Below are 26,081 nucleotides of genomic sequence, written 5' to 3' on the forward strand. Positions count from 1 at the left end.
GAATAAACAGATGTTGTATTGTAGTAAAAACCTGACAACTAACCCTTCATTGCTTTATCAAAAAGCTAAGAAAAAAAACACTTTGGCTAAACATATACTTTAAAGGCCATATGGGCAGCACAGTGGCTAAGTGGTTAGCACTTCCGCCTGGCAGTGCTAGGGTCTTTGGTTCGAATCCCAACCACGGCACCACCTGCCTGGAGTTTGCATGTTCTCCCTGTGCCTGCGTGGGTTTCCTCTGGGTACTCTGGTTTCCTCCCACACTCCAAAGACATGCTGGTTGGTTAATTGGATCCTGTCTAAATTGGCCCTAGTATGTGTATGTATGAATGTAAGTTAGGGACCTTAGATTGTACGCCCCTTGAGGGTTAGGAACTGATGTGAATGTACAATATATATGTATGTAAAGCACTGCGTAAAATTGATGGCGCTATAGAAGTACGTGAAATAATAATAAATAAAAGCAAAACTGTTAATTTTGTCTGGACATGTCAAGTGATGGTATATATGACATGCAATAATTTACTTTGAAACTTTGTTATTTATAGACACTGATCATTTCCTTAGCCTAATAATCTTTGATATTCTTGCACATCAAATTAGTTGTCAACCCCCCCCCCCTAGAACTATCAAGAGGGGAAGAGGAAACCCTGAAAGAATGACATTTGTTTTGTTACAGCACTGTGTTTCATAAATTGCAATTTCTGCTAAATTAAAATATTGTTTTCACCCAATTTCATCCTTTGGTTCACATCAGCACCAATATTCTCTTGCGGCCTTTTTGCAGTCACTTCCTGTCTACATGCATTTACTGTGTATCATTTCTCAGGGCAGGTTTTTTTATGGTGATAACGATGGAACACGCTTGTTCAATGTGCAACAGCATGGCTGCTTGGAATCTTTATTGGGCGACAAGGTTTTAATACAGGAGAGCAACTTGAGAGAGGGACTGATTATTGTTAACATGTGACATGAAGTAAATGAACCAGGGCTGCCATTATTGGATTCCCAGGTATTATTCTAATGAAAGCAGCAAATGTAAACATTTAGCATTAAGTTAAAGAGGAGTAGGTCCAAAGATCTTTTGGCCTTACTTCTCCTGGGGATCACAGTTGTGCACTTCATTCTGCACCTCTGTGACCCATATTCAGACAATAGCGGGCTAAAGCCCACGATGATTGATGTCAGTCAGCCGGTCTAGACTATGGAGACATCCCGTCTTTAATTTTGGGATCCACCTAGATACCTGGACCAGCCTCTCAGTGAGCCCCTGAAAGCCTTAGCCAGCCGCTCCCGGCACAGTGAGCACTGGAAGGGCAGAGCAGAGAGTGATGACTGACAGTCACTAGCTCTCTGCTCACAGAAGACCAAACACTGAGCAATCAGCTGTCTTTGATTGCTCAGTTCTCGGTGTTGAGGTGGCAGAGGACAGATGCAGCATCGATCCAATCCACATAGGTGTGTATAAATGTTTGTTTTTTTAAAATCCCGCACTTCTCTTTTAACACATTGAAGCCTATAAGATTTTAGCGACTGACTTTACATATACAGTATGTTAAATGTGTGTCTGTCTATCCACATGCTTGTATAACATATTACTAAGTTACTGGTATTAATAAAGATAGAAATATAGTGGGGTACCTAGCCAGAAATAACAAAAATAAGTTAGTACAGTTAGTAAAAATGCAGCAAGCAAATCCACATACAGATCCTTATTATCACCTTGCATCATACACTGGAAGTGTAGAATAATAGCTGCAAAATAATATAAAAAAGCAAAACACAAATCATATAATACAGCATAAAGCAAGCAAAAGGCACATCAGACTATATAACTACAAAGGAAAGAAATGCAACTCGGCTCCATAAAAGCTTAGCACAAACAAATCAGGACAACATATAGTTATCCTTTCAACTTAATGATTGTTGTGGAAATTAGAAAAAAATATTTCTGACCTCCAGCATGGCCTCTACCCGCTCATAAGGCCTCATGCACACAGGACGATTTTCTTCCTAGATGTCCTTGCTCCAGGGGAGGAAAACACAGCTTAAAAAACTTGCCAAAGGCTAGGTTCACACTATTTGGCTCTGCAAGCCACGTTTCCACGGGCACGGCAGCCCATTATTTGAATGGGCTGCTGTGCCTGCGCTTCATGCAGGAAAAAGGTTCCTTCACCATTTTTAAAAAAACTGTGGCAGGGAAATCCTGGCAGTTTCCACACACACAAACATGTTGCATTTTTATATGCATGGGGGTGCCATTAGGAATGAATGGCAACTTCACGTCTGTAAAGAACAGCACGTTTTTCCTGAGGGTGGTTGCGGTTGTGGGAACAAGTGCGATTCCTGCACCCGCAATTACCCACATAAGTGTGAACCTAGCCTTAAGCCATGTTTTGCATGCGTGTGTATGCACTTTATGCATGTTCACAAGCTTTGCATTAATGCATTCTAATGACCAGAGTATTCATTTATTAAAGTGCCTAAATGTGTCTAACGTTAATGCGCATTTCGTCCACCCAAACCTCCTCTTCTGAATGCGTAAGTGAAGGTTTTTTTTCTGCCTCTAAACGCTCCTGCCTGTAAATGCCTATGTGTGTATGATGTATGAGAGTGGTTTAGAGGAAGAAAAAAAAAGTCAAACACCTGTAAAAGCAGAGTTTTTGATGTCCTTTGTGCATGAGGCCCTACAATGAGAGTGGATTCTAGATAAGTATGTTGACGTCTAGCTGGATCCCATAGGCAACACTGACATTATCTTCTGCATTGTTACTTAGTACTTATGTCAGCTAACACTATATGGCTTCAGTAATGTGAAGGTGAAACATGTAATAACCCCTAGAAACCAATCATAACAACTTTTACTATTCTGATTTCAGAAAACAGAATTCATATTGGTTGCTTAGAATGACTGCCCTTGGTCAGCACAGTTTTTTGGCATAAACTAATGTGACCTACTGTACTGTTCCAGAGGAAATCTAAACACAGCCTGTTAACAACTGTAGACAATTTATTCTCACAGAATGAAAAAAAACTAAATATAGCCATGGGCATTGCTTTTCATTAAATTGCTAAAATTTAATTAACATTAAATGTAATAATACATCAATTAATGCAAATGAAAGCAATAAATTACATTTGAAGAATCATTTACATCATAAAAGGGATAACAATTGTGGAGTCCCATTACTTATTCTGTAGAATAGCAGGAAGTTTGATCCTAATCTGTAATTGCCTATTTATTGATATTATGACTTTACACTCTACGAAATGTTCAAGTTCTTTATTAGGGAACCTGTCAGAAGGTTTGTTACATGGCTTTGGATGGCTATTCTGACCCAATTGCTTCAATACTTGCAAGTATGTGGAGAAAGTCAGAGCTTCTGAGCTTTATGTTTTTCCCTGGCTAGTGATACAAAGCATTGACACCAGAAGGTCAGCATGATATCTAGACAACTAACATTATTAGTACATAGCCAGCAGTGGCAGACTACATATCTCACTATTGGCAGGTTTCCTTTAAGGCTGTACTATACAAGAGGTTATGTAATTTAACTGCTAGGTGACAGAGAATCATTACTAGTTTCCTACAGCTGACAGGAGGGTATAACTAGTTGTAGGGGCCCACAATAATCCTAAATGATCCAGCAATGCAGCAATTACTTGCACTTATGGCAGGTCCCTGCAACCCAAGGAGTATCTCACATTCAGTTGAAATAGTCACACAATCCTGGATATAAGCCAGCATTCACAAAGTCCAGCAATGTTATCAAGAAATATCCCATATAGCAGAGTCCTTATACAGACCAAAGGAGTAGCAGTAGTATGGCACTAGGTAAGCTGGTATGGCAGGTTGGGGGTATAAATGGCTAAAAAAAATCCCATAAACAAAGTCCTATAAAGTTCAGTCCATATGATTAATATAAGAGTCTCTCAAAATCCACTATAGCAAAGCTACAGCTCCCTTATAGAGGATTGGATATACGCTCTAGGTCTTTAGTAAGAGAAAAAGCACCACCTTAGTGTAGATTAAAGAACTGCAGAGCTTGTCAGTTCTCCATGTGGATGTTTTATGCTTTTATTTTCATAATAAATGTGAATACATTTCCTAATCTTATCTCCATTGATCTATTAATCTACACTTAGGTAGTGGTGCTTCCCATGTTTTTTTTCTCTCCTCATATAGACCATACAGGTACCCAAAAACTGGAGCACACATTTTAATTAAAACTATTCTCACACAATATGGCTCATCTGTAAACTAATTAGCAGTGGTCCTGCTCTACTTTACCTGTAATTTTTAAACATTTACTCTAATGATTTTGTTTTAGGTGCTAGTACTTGTTACAGACCATATTTACCTCTTCTGTTTAAGTTCATTTGCAATTCCTGTAGATCACCCAAAATAAAAGTAAGGGCAGTGTCCATGACATTTGGACTGCTCCCATCTGCTGTTATATATCTATGGCTGGCAAGCATGATCAGACAACATTTTCTTTTTTGCAACTTACCCAGAATGCACAGGACTTGAGACGAGATTGACATTGTCCAATGTGTCCGCAGCCCAGCTGTAGTGTCTAAGGGAGTCTGAGTCAAATTCTCTTGTAAATGAAAGATGCTGCAACAGACAGGTTTAAAGACACTTAAAAACCAGGACTAATATAATTTATTTATTAAAATAATACACAAATAGCTTAAAGACTAATCTCAGCACTGCCAAAGTGAACTTTTACTTAAAGTTTTCCCTATTGCTTTACGAGAAAAAAAAATTATTTCAAAGAGAAGTCTTTTTTCATTCTCACACTAAAAATACTATAGATACAGTTACCAGCATTCTTCCATGTGGCCGCATTTTGAAAGATCCAGGTATGTGATATTCGACCAAAATAAGTGGATCTTCTGAAAATTTCCTAAAGATGTCATACAATAACTACACACACAAACAATTACATGCAGTCATTGTCCAAGCTCATGTATAATTAGTAATAGTGGCAGTTGAGACCAATGTTACAAACAATTGCATTAAAACTGAAATATCTGTTTTTAGGACTAACATCAGTAAATATAAAAAGGCAGTTTACACCAGGGCCATATGTTTTGCCATTTCATAGATCAACTTGCCCTCTGTTATAAATAGTTCTTAATTTAACCAGCTTGAAGTTATGACAGACTGCAATAGGATTGTGTCTGTTAAACCTGAGAATTAGACAGTAAATTGTAAAAAATACCCACACAAGGGGTCTGGGACACAAGCAACAAATTGTTAATTTTTTCTGATCTTTCCCCTCAGCCTTTATAGACATGTGCATTACAATATACAGACTTTGCCAGCAGACATCTCTATGCACTGCCCTTGCCCGGCAATGAATGACTGAGAATTGGCATCTAGTTCAGTTTACTGGTCATTCAGCCGAGTTTAGATATTTTAAGCTGAGATTTTGTACAATTAAAACCTAATTGTATAAAAGCTGCTCTCTTGTATATACAAAGAATGAAGACAACTTATCTTGCTCAGAGTATTTACTTGAAGAATTTAAGGCATGTGCATATGAAGACTGAATTCTGAATGAGTAGGAAATTCCCATTCCCGCAAGGATAAACGTGTATACACACATGCACACACACACTGTATAATTGTATCATTGCATATTATACAGAGTCAATTTAAAACAGAAAATAAGCAAAGCTGAAAGCAGTGTTTGTACCCTATAAGGCCATGGTGGCCAACCTGTGGCCCAGTGGCCACATGGAGTCATTTGGCACCTATTTGTGGCCCTCAGAACCACTACAGAGAGTGTTCTGTGTTTCACTTAAAGTAGTTGTAAACCATTACATATACACACTTAAAGTGATATTAAAGGCAAAAAATGTCATACTTATCTGCCCTGTGCAATGGTTTTGCACAAAGCAGCAGCAGCTCTGATTCTCTTCTTCTCAGGTCTCCTGGTGGGGTTCCCCTCCCCCTTGCCCCCAAAGCAAGCAGTTAGCTATGGGGTCACCCAAGCAGGCTAACTCCCAAGCTGTTATTATGCATGTCCCTTCACACACAGAATGTGACTCTGCCTTGTCCCTGCTCTATCACTATTGGCTCACTGACTGTGATTGACAGTCAGTGAGCTGCTTTCTTTGCTAATGAGGAGGAATAGTTCTGGGAGAGAAACTGCTCCTGTATACATTGCTGGATCCATAGGGGCTCAGGTAAATATTAAGGGAGGAGCTGGAGGGGGGGGCTGCTGCACAAAGAAGGTTTTTTTTTACCTTTCTGCATAGAATGCAGGAAGGTAAAAATTCTTGAGCCTTTAGAACCACTTTAAGTGACTAGCCTTAGGTGATACACCGAAATTCAACAAATCCTCCTACATACGTTGTACCTGTTTATCTACAGTCTCCTAAAACACCCAGATCAAAGGATTTTTCTCAGCAGCAGATATAGGGACAGGGATTTGATGCCCCCCCACACACACACACACCGCAGAGCGACAGTTCCCTGTAATCGGAGAGCTGAGTGGATGGAAGGAACCCCCCCCCTTTATGGTGTTGGCATAAAGTATTATCAGTGACTTATGCAGAGAGCAGAGGGATCCAGGTTCAGAGAGAAATGACACTCCATGCTATGGATAGAGACAAGTATACACTATAGAGGGATGTCCTTTCTTAATTTTTTATGTTAGAGTTTTGCAAATACTTTAACATAACTCCCAACTTTTTGAGATAGGAACAAGGGACACCGATTAGCAAAAGTATGTAGACATAGGACATTTTCCTGCCACGCCCCCTTAAAGACGAATTATACAAAAAGAAGATTAGTTAAACCCACAAGGGTTTTTTTCCTTTATATTGGCTTTATATTGGCTTTTGAAATTTACAAATGCAGCCATTTTAAAAATCGATTGAAAGGTTTAGCACTTGGAAACACTTTTTGAAAGATAAATAATCTTTTTTTTTATACCACTATATAGATCAGACCAAAATGAGGGACAAATGAGAAGGAAAGAGAAACAGAGGGACTTTGTTCCAAATCAGAGACAGTCCCTCGAAATCAGGGACAGTTGGATCCTTTATGACTTTAACTAGATGCTTACTCAGGCCAATTAAGAAAATATAATCCTTAGACTGAATTCCAATAACTAAATATCTGTTTTTTCTTTCTTTCTTTCTTTCTTTCCTTTTATATTTTATTTTATCCTCTTATCTTATTATGGATCTCATTTTTAGGAGGGCTGTAGGGAACACAAATTTGGAAGCTTGATTTGTAAAAGGGACTGTAATAGCAGCAGTCTTCATATAGTAGTCTATAGGAAGAAAGTTGACCACCACTGCTATAAGGGTTAGATTAAAGGTGGAAGCATAGTAGCACCCCCGGCTCCTTTATTTTAAGGTGCCAGCAATATCCTGATTCGACAATTTTATTTTTCTTGTATCCACATACTAAATCTCTGTCTGTAAGAAAAGATTATTTTGGTTGTACCAGGAAAGAGGTATACTCTTAAGCAAGCTATATATGATGCAATTTTTTTCCTGCAACCTAGGAAATCAGTTGATTCCCCCATAAACACAATCAGTGTTTATGTGGGAACTCTCCCACAGTGCTATAGTGTTCTGCTAATGGGGAGCCTTCCCTGTTGGCAGAACACAATGATCACTATTGGTGGCTATAGGCACAGGCAGTAATCACATGCAAAATATCTGACAGGCTGGTTGTACTGAAGTTGATCGATGGATGGATTGACTTCAGTACAACCACACTGCCCATAGATGGATCAGTCTCGGCTGAACCGGCTGAGATTCCATCCATTTATGGCCAGCTTTAGCTACGCATACATTTCTTTATCAAGTAGCACAATCATCAGTAGTTGTTTCAATTTGAACAGCGCTGGAATGGAAACAGCTTGGATTCCAGCTTACAATGGGGTACAACACAACGTCGCCCCATTTTCTCTGCTATCTTAATTTTTTGCACAACACATAGTCCTTTGTTGGCTAGATCAACATGATGGAAACTTGAATGTGTTTACTATACAGACTCATATAACACGGATAATCCTGTGGAAGAGGCTCACAATTACCTTTAGCCCAGGTGCACCCAAGGATGTTTTCCTGCCAAGAGCTTTCTCTTTTCATTAATAAATGTATTATTTATTCACCTAACAGTTGTTTGTAGCAGGACTGTTAGACAGTGTCCTGAAGTTAAGCAGATGGCTTCCGAATACTGTAATTAAAAAGTGCTCTCATTTCTAATGATTATGTCATTGAGTTGTATAATGGGGACAGATTTGTTTTCAGTACTCTTGATATTGATGACAGTGTGATCCACTGTCCAGTCAAGTAGAAACATAGAAAATTAAGGAAATGCAAAGTGTTGTTATCAACCATAAAAACACTGGACATTTCCCTTAAAAGGCATTTAATTGATCATTGCAACATTGGGTCTTGGCCATCCATAGGCTTCAGCGTTCCATTATACTTTTCCCAGCCTTGTTTCTCTGAGATGACACACTGCTACACATTATTTACAATGTATCTAAACCCAAGAACAAAAATTGAATATTTTGCAGCTTACCAGCACTTTGATGTGGTGGCTGCATTTGTTTTCCTTTTTCAGGCTTTATTCTTTAACTTCAGCTGGTGATTAGCACAATTACTGTCCTAAGGTGGCAACACTCTTTCACTATATGGTATACATGTAGAGGCAGAACTGCCACCCTAGGATAGAACGTGTGATAGGATTACAGTGCCCCCCCCCCCCCCCCAATTACATCTCCTTAACATAGGAAGGAGGTATTCTGCAGTTCACAGAGGTAACCTGAGCAGGGCTGGCAAGAATGCAGAGTGCACAGGATGGAGGACAGCACTGGATTTCAAGCAGGACCCCTATTTTTTTAACATGCCAAACAAAGGGCTTAATTTCCTATGCTGTTTACCAGTTTTCTAATTTAGGCACCCCATAAGACATTACTGTATACAGGAGCCTGGCCTTTACTAATCTTCACTGCTTTTAACAAAATACAGCTCAAGGATGACTGATTAAAAAGCAAAAAAACAGGAGCAATGAGGTTATCTCTGTGATCTCTCCTCCAATCAATACTCGCTATTTGTTAGATCTGCAGCTCTGTTCAAGAAGAGTTAAGAAGGACCGTGCAATACACAGTACAGTGCAACCCCTTCCTAGTCTGATGTGCAGCGGATTACTACAAGAGGCTTGTACAGATTCAGCTATTCAAAATACATATTAGCAATTTTTAATGATCATAGATGGATTAAATGGGAGTCCTTTACATTGGAGTATATTTACAAGCAATCGTGAGTTTTCTCATCTTTTGAATTTCCGATCTTAATCAACCTGGGCCACTATGAACCAGTTGCTGCTGAAGTTTGCACTTCCCCATTACTGAATAACACTTTGCTTCCAGTCTCCTTGGCACACGTCTTCAGAAGAACAGCTGAGGGTTGTTTATGAAATAAGAAGCATGTGCGCCTAATGATGGATTAATAGAAGGTCATTCACAGGACTGTATACTTTCCCATCCAGCAAGAGCATATACCAATTATGTTGTTTGGGCTTGAAGCAATTAAGTTGCCCAAAAAAAATTTAATATATATCATTAGAGAACTAGAGATCTTCTATAACATTTTTATTTCACCCCCAGTAATTAATCACTTTTTTTTTCCAATTATTACAAGCTAATTTTACTCAAAATTAAACTCTGTGCTCTGGTCAGCCAACCCACATTAACCTTGGCAGTCCTGTAGGCAGATGGAGATTTAAAGCAGAGTTCCACCCAAAAGTGGAAACTCTGTTTATTTGCCTCCTCCCCCCCTCTGTTGCCACCACTGGCACCTTTTTGGGGGGGGGGCGTACTTCCATGCTACCTATGCCACTATTTAGTTAAGCTTATTGACTGGCCAATATATGGACTGTTCTGTCATTTACTGTTTTAATCAGTAAAGAAAGTTATTGCAAGATCTGGCTGTCAGGGAAGATCGCCGCTGGGCACGAATGTGCGCATGCGCGGGACCCCCGACAATGCATACAGGCGTGTGGGCACTAGGACCAAGGCCTGCACGGCGGCACTTGCATCCGCGCATGCACACTGGCGCTCACGGGGGCGTGCCTGTCACTAATGATGGCGCCAGGCAGGCTATTTAAACAGGCCACTGCAGGATCCAAATTGCCGTATGGTCTAATTCCCTTGCCTGAGATTCCTGAATCTGAGTTGTTTTCTGTTGCCGAACCCAGCCTGCTCCTGACTACCATTGACCTTCTCCTGTCCTGACCCCTGGCTTGCCTCTGGATATTCTTCTGCCTGCTCCTGATCATTTTTGGACCTCCTGTTGCTGAACCTGGCCTGTGACCCGACTATCCTTCTGCCTGTTGCACTGGTCTGCTCTGCCTCCTCGGATACCAAACCCGGCTCACCTGACTCCGGTACTTGCCTCACGGTGCATCCGCATCCATCCATCCTGCACGGATCCATCCACATCCTGCTCTGGTCTGCTCTGCCTCTTTACATCAGGCTCACTACTAAGGTACGTGACACTAGCGGTTTCCTCTACCGCAGCTGGGCGTACCTGGGGGCCGCGACCTGGTCTCAGCCTGCTCCAAGTCCATCCCCACCATCAGGGGCTCTGGTGAACAAGCACACTGAGGCTTAGACCCCGCGCCCTATGGAACCCCAAACTGTGGACCTATAGAGCTACCGTTAGAGTCCGTGACACTGGCCTCTGTGTGAATATGTAAAGAAGTGCTTCTCTACAGCACATGCCTGGGAAGTGGATGAGAGAAGTGTTGTTGGTGCAGTTCGGTCCCTGGTCACCATCCACACACAAAAAAGTACAGGTTGGGTGGGCCCTGGAACGTGTGTAATCTGGGGGTAGCCCAACTGCTCGCAGAGCAACATGCGAGCCAGCCTGGGTACCACCCACAGTCCTGACACCAATATCAATGTCAACAGCATCCCCAATGGTATCTTCATCTGCTTTGTAAATTAAATTAATAAATGTGGAATGCAAAGGAAACAATGAGACAACTTCAATATAACTGTGATTTGTGACACAAGTTGGGAATTATGGTACCAATCTCCCACCACTGGGAAGTTGCTGAAGAATGATGGAGGGTGATTCCAAAGCCTTGGCATTTACTCAAACCTGACATGTCTTGTCAGCATAGACCCTTTAAAAGCACAGCCTAATCTTTATTAGCCAATGATAGTGGAGTTAACTAACTACAGGTGTAAAAACTTCACTTATCAAAGTGAAAGTTCACTTTGCAAAATGAATATTCGTTGTGCTTAATAAATAATGTGAGCTGTGTTCACTTCACTCACCCAATCACATGATGAAAATATACAAATTTTTCCTTGCACATGACTGGGTATGCTTTGTGAATACAGCTTCATCTTACTTACTAGGTTTAGTGAACATTCACGTTACAAACTTCATTGACTTTAAAAGTGAAGAATACCTAATACTTTTATCTATGGATGTATTTAGCTTCATGCTTCACCTGTCACCTTTTGCATCTGACTGAGAAAATCTAACTTGGTATAAAGGATTTTATTGTTACACAACATCCCTGAAGCAGGGGAATAAAAAGAATGAAGTGAAGGGTCTAGTAGGCATTGTCTGCTAGTGTATGCTGAGGTCTTCATGATAAAGAAAGCAGTAAGCACATGTTTATAATTGCAAATAAGAAGGTAAGGCTCAGAGATGATTGGGCTGTGTGTATTACATTTGTATACATTAGTACTGTGGATAAATGCTTCCTTTTTAGTTTATTATAATACAACTAAATTGTAAAATGGCAGTATTGTTTTACAAAAATTACCCCAACTAACCATCTTGTTTGAGAAATAAACTTACTGCAGATGTCATCATCAATACAACGTTCATATCAGTATTCAATATAAAAATGGGATAAATACCTGTTCTTTTGAAGGTGCAAGGAGTTCTTCGATCATCATACTGTCCCGAGCAAAGGAGCTCCTGTTCAGTGTGTAGGACCTATCCGAACTGAAGGAGCGGAGGCTGTTGTTGCATTTACAATATACCACAGTACACGCAGATGACAATGAAATGGATGAAGAAAAACAAAACACAAAGGAAGAATGAATGCAGCTTCCAGGGCAAAATGGAATATGATAAAAAAAAATGAATTTGATCACTGACACACAGAAATGGTGAGCTCTGAAAAAGCGCAAGTAGGAAAGAGCTTAAATATTTTTTTTCTATTAGAAATGTAAGAGATAATCATTATCCTTCGGTGAACCTTATAAAGGAAAACATGGATATAGCTGTATTCAAGCTCATGTCATTCAACTTTGCATTGCAGTTTGATTTCAGATTGAACCCTGGAAGGTACATGAAAGGCAAAACCCAAACCAAAACCTATAACTAAAACACAAACCGAATCCAGTTCAAATCAAACATCCACTAAGACACCCTCACTCCAGTCAAAAAGACTACATGCAGTTCAAAGTTAATTCATCAGAGCAGTGGCAAAATAATGGCATTAAGGCAGTTTGAACACATGAAGTTAACAGCACAATTACATTGTTTAATAGAGCTAATTAACAATGATATGTATGAATATTTCAGTGGCAGAGCCCAGGAAGAACACATGTAACAAGAAATGGAAGCCTGTCAGTATTAAGCATTCTGGTTGGTTAGATGAAGGATATCATCTGTTGAGCATTGGTTGGATCTTTTAGGGACAACAAGCAATAAGAATGAAAACCCCAATCAAATCTTGTATCTAGTAAAATGCCATGAGTGAAGAGAGCTGTTTAGGACTTTACTGGGTAGGTGTGTCTTGGACACATTGATGCTGAGCCTGAGGGTGGAAATTTAAGGCGCAAGCCTGCCCAACAGCAGTTTTTTGGGTTTAGCTTGGCAAAGCATTGGGGAGCAATGTAACATGTCTTTATAGAGAATCTTGACCCGCACCTTCCAGTTGTATCAAATTATACATCCACATTGTGGATATAAATATTTATTAAGATTACCCTGGGGTAGAACTGAAAGCCCAATTAAACCTTCAGTTTACATCAGCTAAATACAGTACATTCCAGGTGCATCAAAGCAAAAGGTGTTTCATGTCTTACAGCTTGTTTGCTTTCTAAAGCAGCCACAGTCAGAGTAGAAAGGTCTGCGCCCTGCCAGCATACTACAAAGTGGGACCCTTGCTCTCTGTGAATAAGCAATAATTTCTTTACAGAAACCAGACACAATGTCATTAAAAGCCAGAGTTTCCCAATCAGCATGGACCAAGGGTTTTTCAGAGATGTACATCTGACTCAGAAGGAGGTGTTTCAGAGAGATTATTGTGTACACGCATAGCTAGAGATAGGAAGGCCTTCAAAAAAAAAAAATGGAAAAGTTGGAGAAAAAAATGTTTTTTTTTTTCCATTTTTTTTCTGGAAAAACTGGTAAAAAAGGAGTGTGGAATTTGTTTTTTTACAATGATAAATAATATATCTATGACATAATATTCAAACTATGTAACATGAAGATCTTAATGAAAGATTTCTGGGAAATTCTGTAAAGTCTTAAATTATCGCACGTTCTCTCAGCTGAAGACAAGCAAATCCTGGAATACAATTCATGTAACACTACACTTTTTAATGCAGTTCTCAAACATATGAAATATGCATTTTTGCCAATAGGAGGCACTGCAGGGGAAAATATCTGGTACAGTTTGCTTGTGGGTTCCATCTTGTACCTCCTACAGTTGGGTGATTGTTGGGCTACAGTAGGCGATAGTTTCTGTCCTCCTCTTAGGCCTTAATTGAAAAGTAAGAGGGTACATTTGTCTGACAAATTAGTTGATTTTTATAACCTTTAAAAGATTTCTATGAACGTTCTCCACCATCACAGTATAAGTATACCTATAGTCTCGTCAGTAAATAGGTTTTTCTTTTCCTCCTCTCAGTAAAATGGTGAGATCAACATCTAGAGTTTGTACACATTTCCACTGCAATTTCTGCTGAGAGCAAAGCTGCAATTCGCAAATATTGTGAGAAGAAATATTCTTCTGCAAATGCTACAAGGATGACAAAACACATCCCTGAATGCCAGGAGTGCCCTAGAGACATTAAAAATACTTGGAATAAATGATAAAGACCAGGATGAAAGTGCATGTAGCTTTTCCTTCCACAGCTATCACTCGAGAAACACTCTTTCTGCTGATTCAGGATTATCACAAATTTTAAAAACCAAGTTTAGTTTATTTACTAAATAAGCTTTACTTTTATTTTACACATAATACATTTATAAACACTGCATTTCATGTGTCACAAAAAGACTTTCAATTTGTAAAACTACGCCATGCTGATTTTTTAAAATTCTTTCAAAAATTCCTATTTTTTCCGAAAAAACCCCCAAAAAACATTTTTTCCCATGGCTTGAAAATTTCCTAAAAATTTTACACCTCTACACAGAGCACATAGATCCCATTCTACAGCTACTGGCAGAAAACAGGCTTTTCTACTCAGGCTTTGTTTGCTTTAAATGAAGGCGAAAGATCATTGAACACCTTTTGTTTGGATGCTCCTCGGAAGTATTTAGCTGATTTAAACTGAAGTTGCAGTGAGGCTTTAAAGTCCCAAATACAATTTGAGCAGCGCTTGTCAGGTGCTATATCTTCATAGCTTCTAGCCTCTTTGTCATCCCTAAGAAACAGTTTCTGTAAGGAATATGCTTGGTGTCACATGAAGGCTGGATCTACACAAAATAACTGTCTGGTGCATTGGTGATGGTTACCAAACAGCTGATAATAGCAGGGTTTCTGGGGCAAATAGGAAAGGCTGCTTTAACCCACTTGTGCCAAATGGTATGAAAACTTCATTGAAACATAAAAAGCATAACAAAACAATATTCTGACAATGGAAATAGAGAAAATAAATATCACACCACAGCACAATATGAATGAAAATGAGCAAACGTTAAAAAGCAACATGTCGAATGGATTACATGCTTTCTTACCTGACTTTAGGACTAGTTTAAAGTAATTTATTATGACCGAGGAAAAAAAAGTAAGAATAAAAAAAAAAAAAAAATCAGACGCAGTAAATGTAAACGTAGAAATGATCAAACTGTTCAATTATATCTACATGTTATACACAAGTTAATTTTTATTTGTTTGTAAACAAATATAAACATTTTTATATTTTGTTGAGGAAAAATTACTACAATTTATGCATATAACATGTAGACTATGATTTGATAAGCAAAAGAACACCAAAATAGAAGCTAAAATATGAATACGTATATTTGGAAATGATTTGGTATGCACTGCCCAACTGATTAAGTTCCTAACAGATCAAAGAATTGGGCTTTAGGGTTATAAGCTAAAAGGTCTGTAAAAGTATACAGTTTAATAATTTCAGATCTGTAAACTGTAAATAACATATTCAAATAAGGCCTCCAATTTAAAAGAATATATATATACATATATATATATATCTCCATGCAGCAAGATGATCACCTCCCAATCCTGATGATTTTGGCAGAAGTGGGGTTTGATCAAGATACATGAGCACTTCAGGCAGATCACAGCAGACACATTTGGTTGGCACGTATTGGAGGATGGATTGGTACACCTAACATAATGGAACCATTTGTATCTGCTAAGAAAATAAGGCATGTAGAAAATCTTCCAAATTTATTCCATGTCTATCTGAGAATCAATAAAGGTTGCATCATACAAATACATGTGACCACTGTTTGATGTCATATGACCACTAAAAAAAAAAACTCTAGTTTAAAAAATTATGTAACATACAAAACTGCTAGAGAAGTAATTTTAAAATTCAGGGCTCATGCTCACACATTACATTTAGGGGCATCTCGTGTATTTCTGTGTAAAAGTATATTAAAGTGGTTGTAAAAGCTCAAGGTTTTTTTATGCACTCTATGCATTAAGGCAAAAAAAACTTTATGTTTGCAGCAGCCCCCCCCCCCTCCCAATATTCACCTGAGCCCCCTCTCGATGTGGCTCTTCCTTCTCATTGTCTGTGACAGCAGCAGGAGCCATTCGCTTCCATTACTGTCAATCACAGCCAGTGAGTCAATTAGGAGAGAGCAGGGGTGGGGACAAGCCGTCTCATGTGTCTGAATGGACGGACAGAGCAGCAGCTCGGGAGTGAGTCTGCTCAGGTGCCCTCACAGCAAGATGCATTTGGCAGGAGGGAGGAGCCAGGAGCGCCGGCTGGGGGACCCAAGAAGAGGAGGATCAGGGTTGCTCTGTGCAAAACCACTGCATAGAGCAGGTAAGTATAACATTTATTATTTTTTTAAAAATCAGCCTTTAATATCACTTTAACACTAGGCACTTCAAGCACTTGAGTGTTAATTCATTTCAATGGCCAGAAATCTGGCCAAATAAATTAATTAACACCCAGACACTTGACGCACCTAAATGCGTTTACATATGTCAATCGTTTTTGCTGCAAACATGCAGCTGACAAGAGGATAGGTGTTTAGGAGAGGTAAGCCAACACCCTGTGTGCATGGGGCCTTAAAGTACACATGTATCAACATGTAACTAAATAGCCAAATGAACAAAGCTGGTGTACAACTGGTACAATAAGATACCGGCTCAAACCTTGACACTGCTGCTACTGGTTCCCTGGAAAAAAAACACACAGCCATCTATGAGGCACATGTGACAATGTCCTCTGGGTGCCACAAAGCAGTGCCCAATGTCTGCACAGCCAGTCACATTTGAGGGGGTCCCTCACCCCAAGAACACAGGTAGGCAGATGGAGGCACAGGTAGTTGTTTATACATTTGCCCGGCAGGTGGAAGGAACAAAAGGAAGTGGAATTAGCAATACATTGCTGCTATTGACTTGGAACTGATCTGTTTTACAATATGAGTGTTCTTTACCAATCACAATAAGATAAATTTTTACACAAAATGGCCACTTTTAAAACTGCTGAGGAGCTACAACTAAAAAGTTTTATTAGCTGAACATTTGCCGGATAGAAAACAAACTGCACCGTAATCCAAAATACAGACATTAATCTCCAGAAACACACTGCCTTGTTTGTTTCAGGCTTTGAATAAGCTTCACAGAGAATGTGAGGCTGTGTGAGTATTCGCAAAACTCCAGAGAGTACAGACAGCAATATCTCAGCCCACAGAGTCTTAACAGGCCTGAATTCCACATGTAAAGTGTAATATCCTGATAAATTGATGGGCGTTGGGTTCCTCCAGAGCCATGCAAAATCATGAGCTATATTATCCTGTAAGACTCTGTCCCTCTGCCTGCCAAACTAGTTGGTATGGATCTAGGTTTCTATAGTAAAAACTAAACACACAGAAAATTAACACTAAAATGGAAAAAGAAGTGAATGTCATTTTATTATAGAATTTCTGGTCTACTTCTGTATCTTTTATGCATTTTCTATGTATGCATGGGGTGCTTTGCTATTTCTCAGAATCCTGGGGGACTGAAGCCTTGCAATCTTGAAGTACTGACAGAATGGCAGATTTGTCATCACAAAAATAACATTACAAATGCTTGTGTGCTCAAGGTTTCATATGGCCTTTATGGAAAATAAATGCAAGCCAACCTTTCTTAAAAATGATCAAGTGTAGGCAGTTGTCTGACTCAGTGCTGAGAATGCAGCCTTCATTTATGGAGATCTCGTCATCGAGCACTTCTGTGCATTGGTGAAGGGTAGGATCAACCTACACCGGTTATTTTCAGTTGCATGACTAAAACTGCAAGCATTCAGTCACTGAACTTTAAAGGATTGCCCCACCCCAAATGATATTTAGTTTTTGATTAAATGTCTCTACTTAAATACAGTCATTTGCCAATAAGGCACTCTAAACTGGGCAGGGGGCAGACGTGGTTGATGCTTCAAGCCAAAAAGTCAAGGTTTCTGTCGCACAGTGAAAGCAATCTCAAACTTGGCACAGAGGAGGCTTTTCAGGATCAGAGAAGTAATAGTAGACCTCGTGGTGCCTAGCAGCATTTTGAGATGGTCAGAAAAAAAGTTCAGCAAAGTATTTTCAGGTATGTTTCCATTCTAAAATAAAAATGGACACAGCATCAGATATATTATTTCATGTTAAGGCCATACAGACTAAGTAATCTTTAAGTATAACACTTAGGTAGGCCATACACAGAGCAAATTTCTTTCCTGTAACCACAGAGAGTGTTGACAGGGGAATCCCTCCTGATGAGCCATTGTGTTTTCTCAGCAGGGAAAGCCATCCCCGCTGGGAGAAGACAGTGATTATAGCTAACAGTTATACCAGCCTCTAGCGATAATCACATGCAAAATCCACCAAATTGATAGATCAATCATCTTGGGTATATTCAGCCTGCCCATACATGGTTCAAATCTCATCCAGTTCCTGCTCAACTGGCTGAGATTCTAAGCCTCTATGGCTGGCATAACAGATGTATTACCTCTCACAAGGGTCACAGTTTTTCCCCTGACTTCATCTGCTTTTTCCTCCAGAAGTACAGTGCCATCTTTGTTCTGTCATCATCTAGATTCTAGGGTCAACTTCTACCAGGATTGAAATGCTGGCTCAGAGCGGACATAATAATGTAAATCCTGGTAGCTGTGCAATTGTTGGCTGTGTTCACTAACGTCTGTCATAAATCAGTTCAGCCTCTCACCTTGTGGCATTCGAAGTTACAATGTTTCAGTCTGATCACTGGGGAAGAGGAGACAAAGGAAATGCTTCCTCCCGCCTGCAGCAGACTCATGATATAATTCCAGCCTAGGCAAAGTTAGTTGCCTGGAGCTAAGACATGGATTTTAATGGTAAAAAGGGAGAGATTATTTAAAAATGATACTGTTGCTGTAGTTTATGACAGGTTAAGCATTTATCTACACAGACCTGAAAAGTTACTGAAAGGTTCACTTTAATTTACAAATTGATTTTAGGCATGAAGACAATGAATAGTCACAGAAAGTACCACAATGCTGAAGTGAGCTTAATGTACTTTTGTGAACCTGTAACTGCAGATCACATGACTTCTCCAATCCATACTTATGTCATATCGAAGCTATGAGATCAGGGCTCATGTTTGTGATGCTCATTAACTGATCCTTGCCTTCATTTTCATAGGAACATAATAGTGTATGTCTAAGTATATGATATATAGGATTACACAAGGATTGTGGGATTACACTAATAACAGAGCATCAGTGAAGATGTTTTAATTGTCACAGACAAGAAGACAGTGTATCCAAAATGCAATTAGTCAACTACTGGTCCATTAAAACATCTTACATCTCTTTGCCAATCCCTCCATTGGCTGCCACTCACTCAGTGAATGAAATTCAAATACCTAACATCATCATACAACGCCATTCATAACTCGGACCCAAGCTAGATCACCAACCTTGTCTCAAAATGTCACCCATATAATCCCCAAGACCTCCTGCTTTGTAGCCCCCTCTTCACCTCCTTCAATGTTCACTTCCAAAACTTCTCCAGAGCCTCTCTCTTTTCTCGCTTCTTGAACTCCCTACCCCAATCTGTTTGGTTGTCTCCTACACTGTCTCCGATCCTTGAAAACTCTTTTCTTTAAGGAAGCCTATCTTGCCTCCACCTAAAAGCTGAACTTTTACTTTCTCCATCAAGTTCATCCCTCACAGGTACTAACTTTTGTATCACCTGCCCCTCCCTACATATTGTAAGCTTTTTTAACCCTCTTGTCTTGAATAGTATTGTAATTATACTGTCTCCCTTAATTTTGTAAAGTGTCATGAAAATTAATGGCACTTTACAAATCTTTTATTATAACAATAATTCAGTATAATTGGAAAGTTTACTTATTTATTTAAAAACTAAGGAAGCCTGTGCCGATCTCAGTTTTGACCAGACACTGGTATTAGTATGGCTCTCTAAAATGATGACACAATACAGTACACAGAGGTCAAAAGGCTCATTATTCTGGACTATAATCATACCCACTGATACAGTGCTTACAAATCTATCAGTTTCAGCTAACTTTTTCCAGCCAACGATACATATAGTAGATATCTTCCTTGCCAGTAGCTGTCCAAGCAGCCTGTAAGTACAGATAGACATTCACATCAAAGGAGGTTTTTCCATTGTCCAGAGGCTCCTTCAATGGAAAAGAAGCAAAACTGGTAACATGAAAAAGAAGCCTCATAAAGAGGACCTACAGAGAAATAACACATCAAGGAAAGCCCTCCTGCGGACCTACTCCATTTATTTTCTAGATGTTAAAGGAAGCCCCACAATAATGATCTGTCATTTAGAAAGCTCTGGTTTGTGCTTCCACAGTGATTGGTCATGTGATCAAATGGCTAGGCTTCATGGTTATATGATATCAAATAAGGGACCAACTGGCAGCTCTGCTTGAACTCTGATCCTGGCAGAGATCCTATGACCAATATCTAAAGCTTTGCACATAGCTTGCCATGGATTTTGAAGTAGCATTTTCTGCAAGGCATGTAAGCATATTGTGTCCTCTTTTAGGCTTCATGCACACTCGCTTAAAAAAACGCCAGTGCTCTTGGCAGAAAAAAATGCTAATTTTGAGCTTTTTTTATATTAGTGTTTAGCAGCATGCAGCTTTTCTTTCTGCCAGAAAAACGCTGTCCAAAATGCTAAACAGCCTCCAAATGCTGAGCTTAAAAAATGCCTCTAGACTACCTAAAGTGTATGGACATGTAGGTTACCCTTAACTGATTCTACAGGCAAAACACTAAACTCTTCTAGGAGCAGCATTTTTTTAAGCCAGTGTGCAAGGAACTCTAATGTATAGAGCATTTGAAGGAAGTGAGATGAGCAGGAGGGTGGAGGAAGAGGGGTTAATCATCACTTGATTTGCATGCTACTGCTCAGCCTGGTTCCTGGCCGCTCTGTTATCACATTATTAGGGTGCATCTACACCCTATGTGTTTTAAGGTATGTTTAAAATGAGTGTGATGAGTTATGTATCATTCTTTTGAATGGAGCCATTTTCAGGTTTTAGGGCACAGTGGTCTCCAAAAATGGAGTTATTGGTGTTTAAAGTCCATTACACAGAAATGAATGGTAACGTGTTAAACTCATGTGTGCAAGGCACTTTATCAGAAAATAAGGTAAAAGGAAGGAAATAACTGCATAAAGGTATTAACATAATTTCCCCTTAAACACAGTGCATATAAAATGCACTTAAAATTGCACATAATATGCAATGGATATGCACTGCAAGCACGCCAAGGTGAATTTAAAAAGCATATACAATATCCATGCACAAGTGCGTGAGAATACCCATTTTTGGAAGAACATAGGTGTTTAGGTATCCTTACAATGGTTAAACATACAAAAAGGCAGGTATGGAACACCTAAATGCACTGTTGCACTGGGAAGCTGCTGACATCAGTAATGGTGCAACACATACTTCTTGCACATGAGCATGTAACATCATATCTCATATTACCAAACACAGGGGAAGCACCGAGTAGCAGCATTCTGTTGTTGTCATCAGCAGCTTGCCTATGAAGCTCTGCATTGGAGAATCTTCTGCAAGAATAGCTGACACGCTGCACGATTCAAACATTTACTATTCTACTACATCACTATGTACTTTTATACTATGACACTGTTGTTAAGCCAAGACAATCCGTGTTTGAACATCTTTGCTTTGTATCTTGTCGATATTTCAGAAACTCAGCTCTCTGAAACAAAAGCACCTTATGCCTTTCTGTATGCTGTAATTTCTTGAAAACTAAATTAAAGAATTATTAAAAAAAAAAATTTACTAAAGCTAATAAAGCCTTTACTACTTCAATAACGGAGAGCAGTAAAATGGTAAAGGTACGATAAAAGGGAGAGCCAGGCAGTATGAATGTGGGTCCCAACTGTTTTAGCTACAACACTGACTGCAAGCATCTACGTATATATCTTATTATTATTATTTTATATAGGTTTATATAGAAAAACTCGCCAGGACTATTCCTATTCAAGTGGTCATCCTATAAACAAACCTTACAGCTTGAATATAATTCAGTGCACAACAGCAGATGCTAGCATTTACCATGTACCAAATTTGGACTTCGTTATAATGACATAATAAAAAAAACAACTAAACTAACACCGTTTGTAACAAAAATTTAGCTTTCACCATTCAGAAATACAATCTAATTGTTTACAATCATATGCATGCCTACCACTGAAAACTAACACAATTAATCCAATACATCAACCCTAATTACACTTTAAAAAAAAAAATAAAAAAAAAAAAAATATATATATATATATATACAGATCTATAAACAGACATGATAGATGTCCAGAACAAATAGAAAAAGTCAGTTTTGCACACATATATTTTTATTGTTTATGAACTTGGAGTCTTGCAAGAATGTAAAATCAAAAAAAGATGATAAAATGTATCACAATGGTATAATATGGGTTATGACATTCATAGACAGAAGAGCCTTACCTGGCCGATCTGGCTCCTAAACTGAAGCCCATATACCCTTCTTGGGGTAAAGAATCGTCCCCCAGTTCTTTCAGATCTTGTGGTCCAAGGTACTTGTCAGTGTCGCCTGTCATTGCATCTTCACCTGAGAAAAATAAAGAACCAACTGTATTTAAATGATGATGTGAGGAATCCCTCTCAGTAAGGTTTCTGACAACACGTCAATGACATACCAGCCTCAGGCCTTTTTCCATGCAGTGATGACAATATGTACACCAAGCATCCGAACACAGATATCAATAGATTTTTCTCCGTTAGTATATCACATAAAATTGCAAATGTTAATGGCAACCTCTTTTTATTTTCTAGATATTGTGTGTCTGTATAAAACATGTTGCTATAAACCATTTTACAACTGTTTCATGTTTGTTTGCCCTAACAAAGGGTAAAACATACATAAATTGGGCAACTGCGTTTTATATTAATGAGAGATAGCTTAGTGATTCCTCAGATAGAACTACTGTGAGACTCCCCAGAAATGCTTACAATCAGCCATTACGCCTTCTCCTCCGAAACTTCTAATAGGAGAGAAATAATCTACAAAAATATTTGATCGTATGCTGTGCAAATAACATAACACCTATGATGCCTATACAGCGCTGAGCAAACTATTGGCGCTTTATAAATACTGTATAATAATAATAATATTAGTGGGGTTTTCTTAAATCTGACAATAAAAGTGGAAAATAAAATGTTAGCAATATATAAATAAATACATTGGAGTTGATTAACTACAGGCGAATTTACTGTGCACTGCAAGCAGGGCTGCTGTTAGAAACCACAGGGACCAATACAGCCAACTGGACAGGCCCCCCCTCCCCAAAAAAAAAAAACCCAGAGTTTACTAGGCTTCAGTTATGAATGAACACAGTGAGTGATTGGTACCGATCACTCATTGTGTTCATCCAGGAAAGAAAGGGGCTTGTAAAATGTGACATATTTACAGGACCCTTCCCCCACTCTCCATCCTGAAGGATCCTATTATGTGCTTGCAGCTGCTGGTAGGAAGGAGGGTAGGATAGTTGGCAGCACTGCGGGGGTGGGGGCACACAGGGGGCCTGAGCAGCATGGGAAAACATATGGTGCACAGGGAAGGTGATGGGTGCAGCAGGGGGGCAATTACTAGAACCAATCCCATGTATGGCTCTCTCTGCAGCAGCTGAAGGCAGCTTACAACTGCTGCAGAGAGAGCTATACAGGGGATCGGTTCCAGTAATTGTACCCTCATCGTGCCAATCACCCTCCCTGCCCACATCTGATTCACCCAACTGCCTGGGCCCCTCTGCTGGCCTGGGCCCCGTACAGGAGGACTGGTGGTACCCTTATCCACGGGCCTGACTGCAAGTGCAGTTGTCCCAGGGCTTAGTAAATGAGGTAAAGCTTCACTTGGCAAACAATACTCAATCACATGCAAGGGGAAAAAAAACTGAATTTTTACTTGCACATGATTAGCTGATAGAAATCAGAAGAGCTTCCCCTCAGATCTAGAACAACTGCACTGGCAGTGCTCAGTAATTTGCCTTATTGAGTTCATGGCATTCATGGGTATACCATTGAAAAAGACTACGTGACTATATCCAAGGATCAGTAAAAGTGTACATAAACTACCCACAAATATAGGACAGCAGTCCAGAGAAATGGGTGATTTTTAATTGAATAAAATATTCAAGAATAACAATCATCAGATATATTTTGGAATGTTTTAGCCATTATAAATCAGGCTAAATCTTTAGGGCCCCTTCACACTTACGTGCTTTTGGAGTTTAAAACGCAGGACAAAATTGCATTTAAAACATATCCCTTTAAATCCTATGGAACTCTTCACACTAGTGATCTGCGGGGTGCAGGGCATTTTTAAAAGTCCTGCGGGCTGAAATTTTAGTAAATGTTTAACCACTTGCCTACCAGGCACTTTTACCCCCTTCGTGCCCAGGCCAGTTTTCAGCTCTGTTGCACTTTGAATGACAATTGCACAGTCATGCAACACTGTACCCATATGAAATTTTTATAATTTTTTCACACAAATAGAGATTTCTTTTGGTGGTTTTTAATTGCCACTGCGGTGTTTTATTTTGTGCACTATAAATGAAAAAAAGAGCAAAATATTTGAAAAGAAAAAAGTTTTTCTTTGTTTCTATTATAAAATTGTGCAAACAGGTAATTTTTCTCCTTCACTAATGTGCGTTGATGAGGCTGCACTGATAGGCAGCACTGATGGGCACTGATGAGGTGGCAGGGGTAGGCAGCACCGATGGGCACTGATAGGCTGCACTGATGAGGTGGCACTGATGATGCTGCACTGATATGCAGCACTGCTGGGCACAGATAGGTGGCACTGATAGGCAGCACTGATGGACGGCACTGACTGGCGACACTGCTGGGCACTGACTGGTGGCACTGATGGGCGCAACTGCTGGGCAGCACTGATAGGGGTCACTGATGGGTGGCACTGCTGGGCACTGGTGGGTGGCACTGGTAGGCACTGATCCTCAGTGCCAATCAGTTCTATGACGATTGCCGGATAACTGGCAACTGTATTTACTCCGTGATCTGCTGTGTCATTGGACACAGCTCATCATGTGGTAAAAGGCCACTGTGATTGGCCTTTTACCTAGTCATATGATCAGCTGTGTCGTAGGACAGAACAATCTCGGAGATCGCCAGGTGTGTGCCGCTGGGGGCGTGTGGGAGGGTGTGTTCTGGGAGGATGTCATATGGCGCCCTCCCAGAACTGGACAACCGCGCTCTAGCCATCTATAGCGCGGTTGGCAAGAAGTTAAAAAGCTCATCAAAAACGTACCTCTCCATTGAAATAAGTGGAAAATGCATAAAAAACACACCCACTGTGTTTTTGGTGCAATTTTTAAATCACATTTCCAGTTTTCACAGGTACATGCTGGAGGTCAGAAAACGCACCAAAAGAAGATGCGTCAAAAATGCTAAATTCTTTTTGAAAGACACACCCATGTGAAAGCACACCCATGTGAAAGGACCCTTTAAAATTATGCACAATCATGAGGCACCCCATTCTAAAATGTACAAAAATAAACTAATAGTTTTACATAATGCAGCAACATCCACACACATAGGATGCCCAAACTTAGAGGGCATTTATTCTTCCAAAGCAAGCACACATTGGCACACTGGTACTGACTAGTATTCCAATGTTTCTCTTTCTCAGTTTCATTGGTTGTTAGGATGCTGGCAGCTAAAAGGCTGTAATGGTGCACAATGAAAACCTGTGGCTTTGTGTAACAAAAAGGTAGGTTAGGCCCTTTTCACACGGGGTGGACCCATCAGTGGATCTCCTTGCTCAGCAGGGGATCCCTCTGTTGATCCCCGCTGAGCAAGCAATGACTGCTGCAGAGCGGACACAGACACAGCCCACTGTCCTCTATAGGCAGTCAGATGGAAATGGACTGCCTGTCCATTTTCATCCAACTGCCATCCCATCCCATCCAACAGAATGGATTCCCATCCGTCACATTTTTGGCAGATCAGATTGGACTGGATGTCGGTGGGTGTAAACAGACACATGTCCCTTTACACCCATCACTCCATAAAGGAGAATAGAGGTTCCAATCAGGTCTGCCTGCCCATTTTTCAGGTTTTC

The 26,081-nt window shown here is 39.8% G+C and overlaps 1 protein-coding gene across 30 annotated transcripts in view; it reads right to left on the reverse strand.

The window, feature by feature from the left end:
* ANK3 (ankyrin 3) overlaps positions 1-26,081 on the reverse strand; it is an 818,082-nt gene that overhangs the window by 80,172 nt on the left and 711,829 nt on the right. For 18 of the 30 annotated variants that reach the window (XM_089683172.1, XM_089683174.1, XM_089683180.1 and 15 more), the window contains 4 exons: positions 22,430-22,553; positions 11,922-12,024; positions 4,512-4,618; positions 1,723-1,755 (listed from right to left, as the gene is read on the reverse strand). In XM_089683172.1, the coding sequence (XP_089539298.1) occupies positions 1,723-1,755; positions 4,512-4,618; positions 11,922-12,024; positions 22,430-22,553 (367 nt within the window). The remainder of the gene's footprint in view (positions 1-1,722; positions 1,756-4,511; positions 4,619-11,921; positions 12,025-22,429; positions 22,554-26,081) is intronic. The other 12 variants (XM_089683170.1, XM_089683192.1, XM_089683183.1 and 9 more) reach the window with 3 other exon arrangements.

Source organism: Staurois parvus, unplaced genomic scaffold (genome assembly GCF_062004578.1).
Source record: "Staurois parvus isolate SC_StPar_1 unplaced genomic scaffold, SC_StPar_1.0 ptg000303l, whole genome shotgun sequence".
Classification (NCBI taxonomy): Eukaryota; Metazoa; Chordata; class Amphibia; order Anura; family Ranidae; genus Staurois; species Staurois parvus.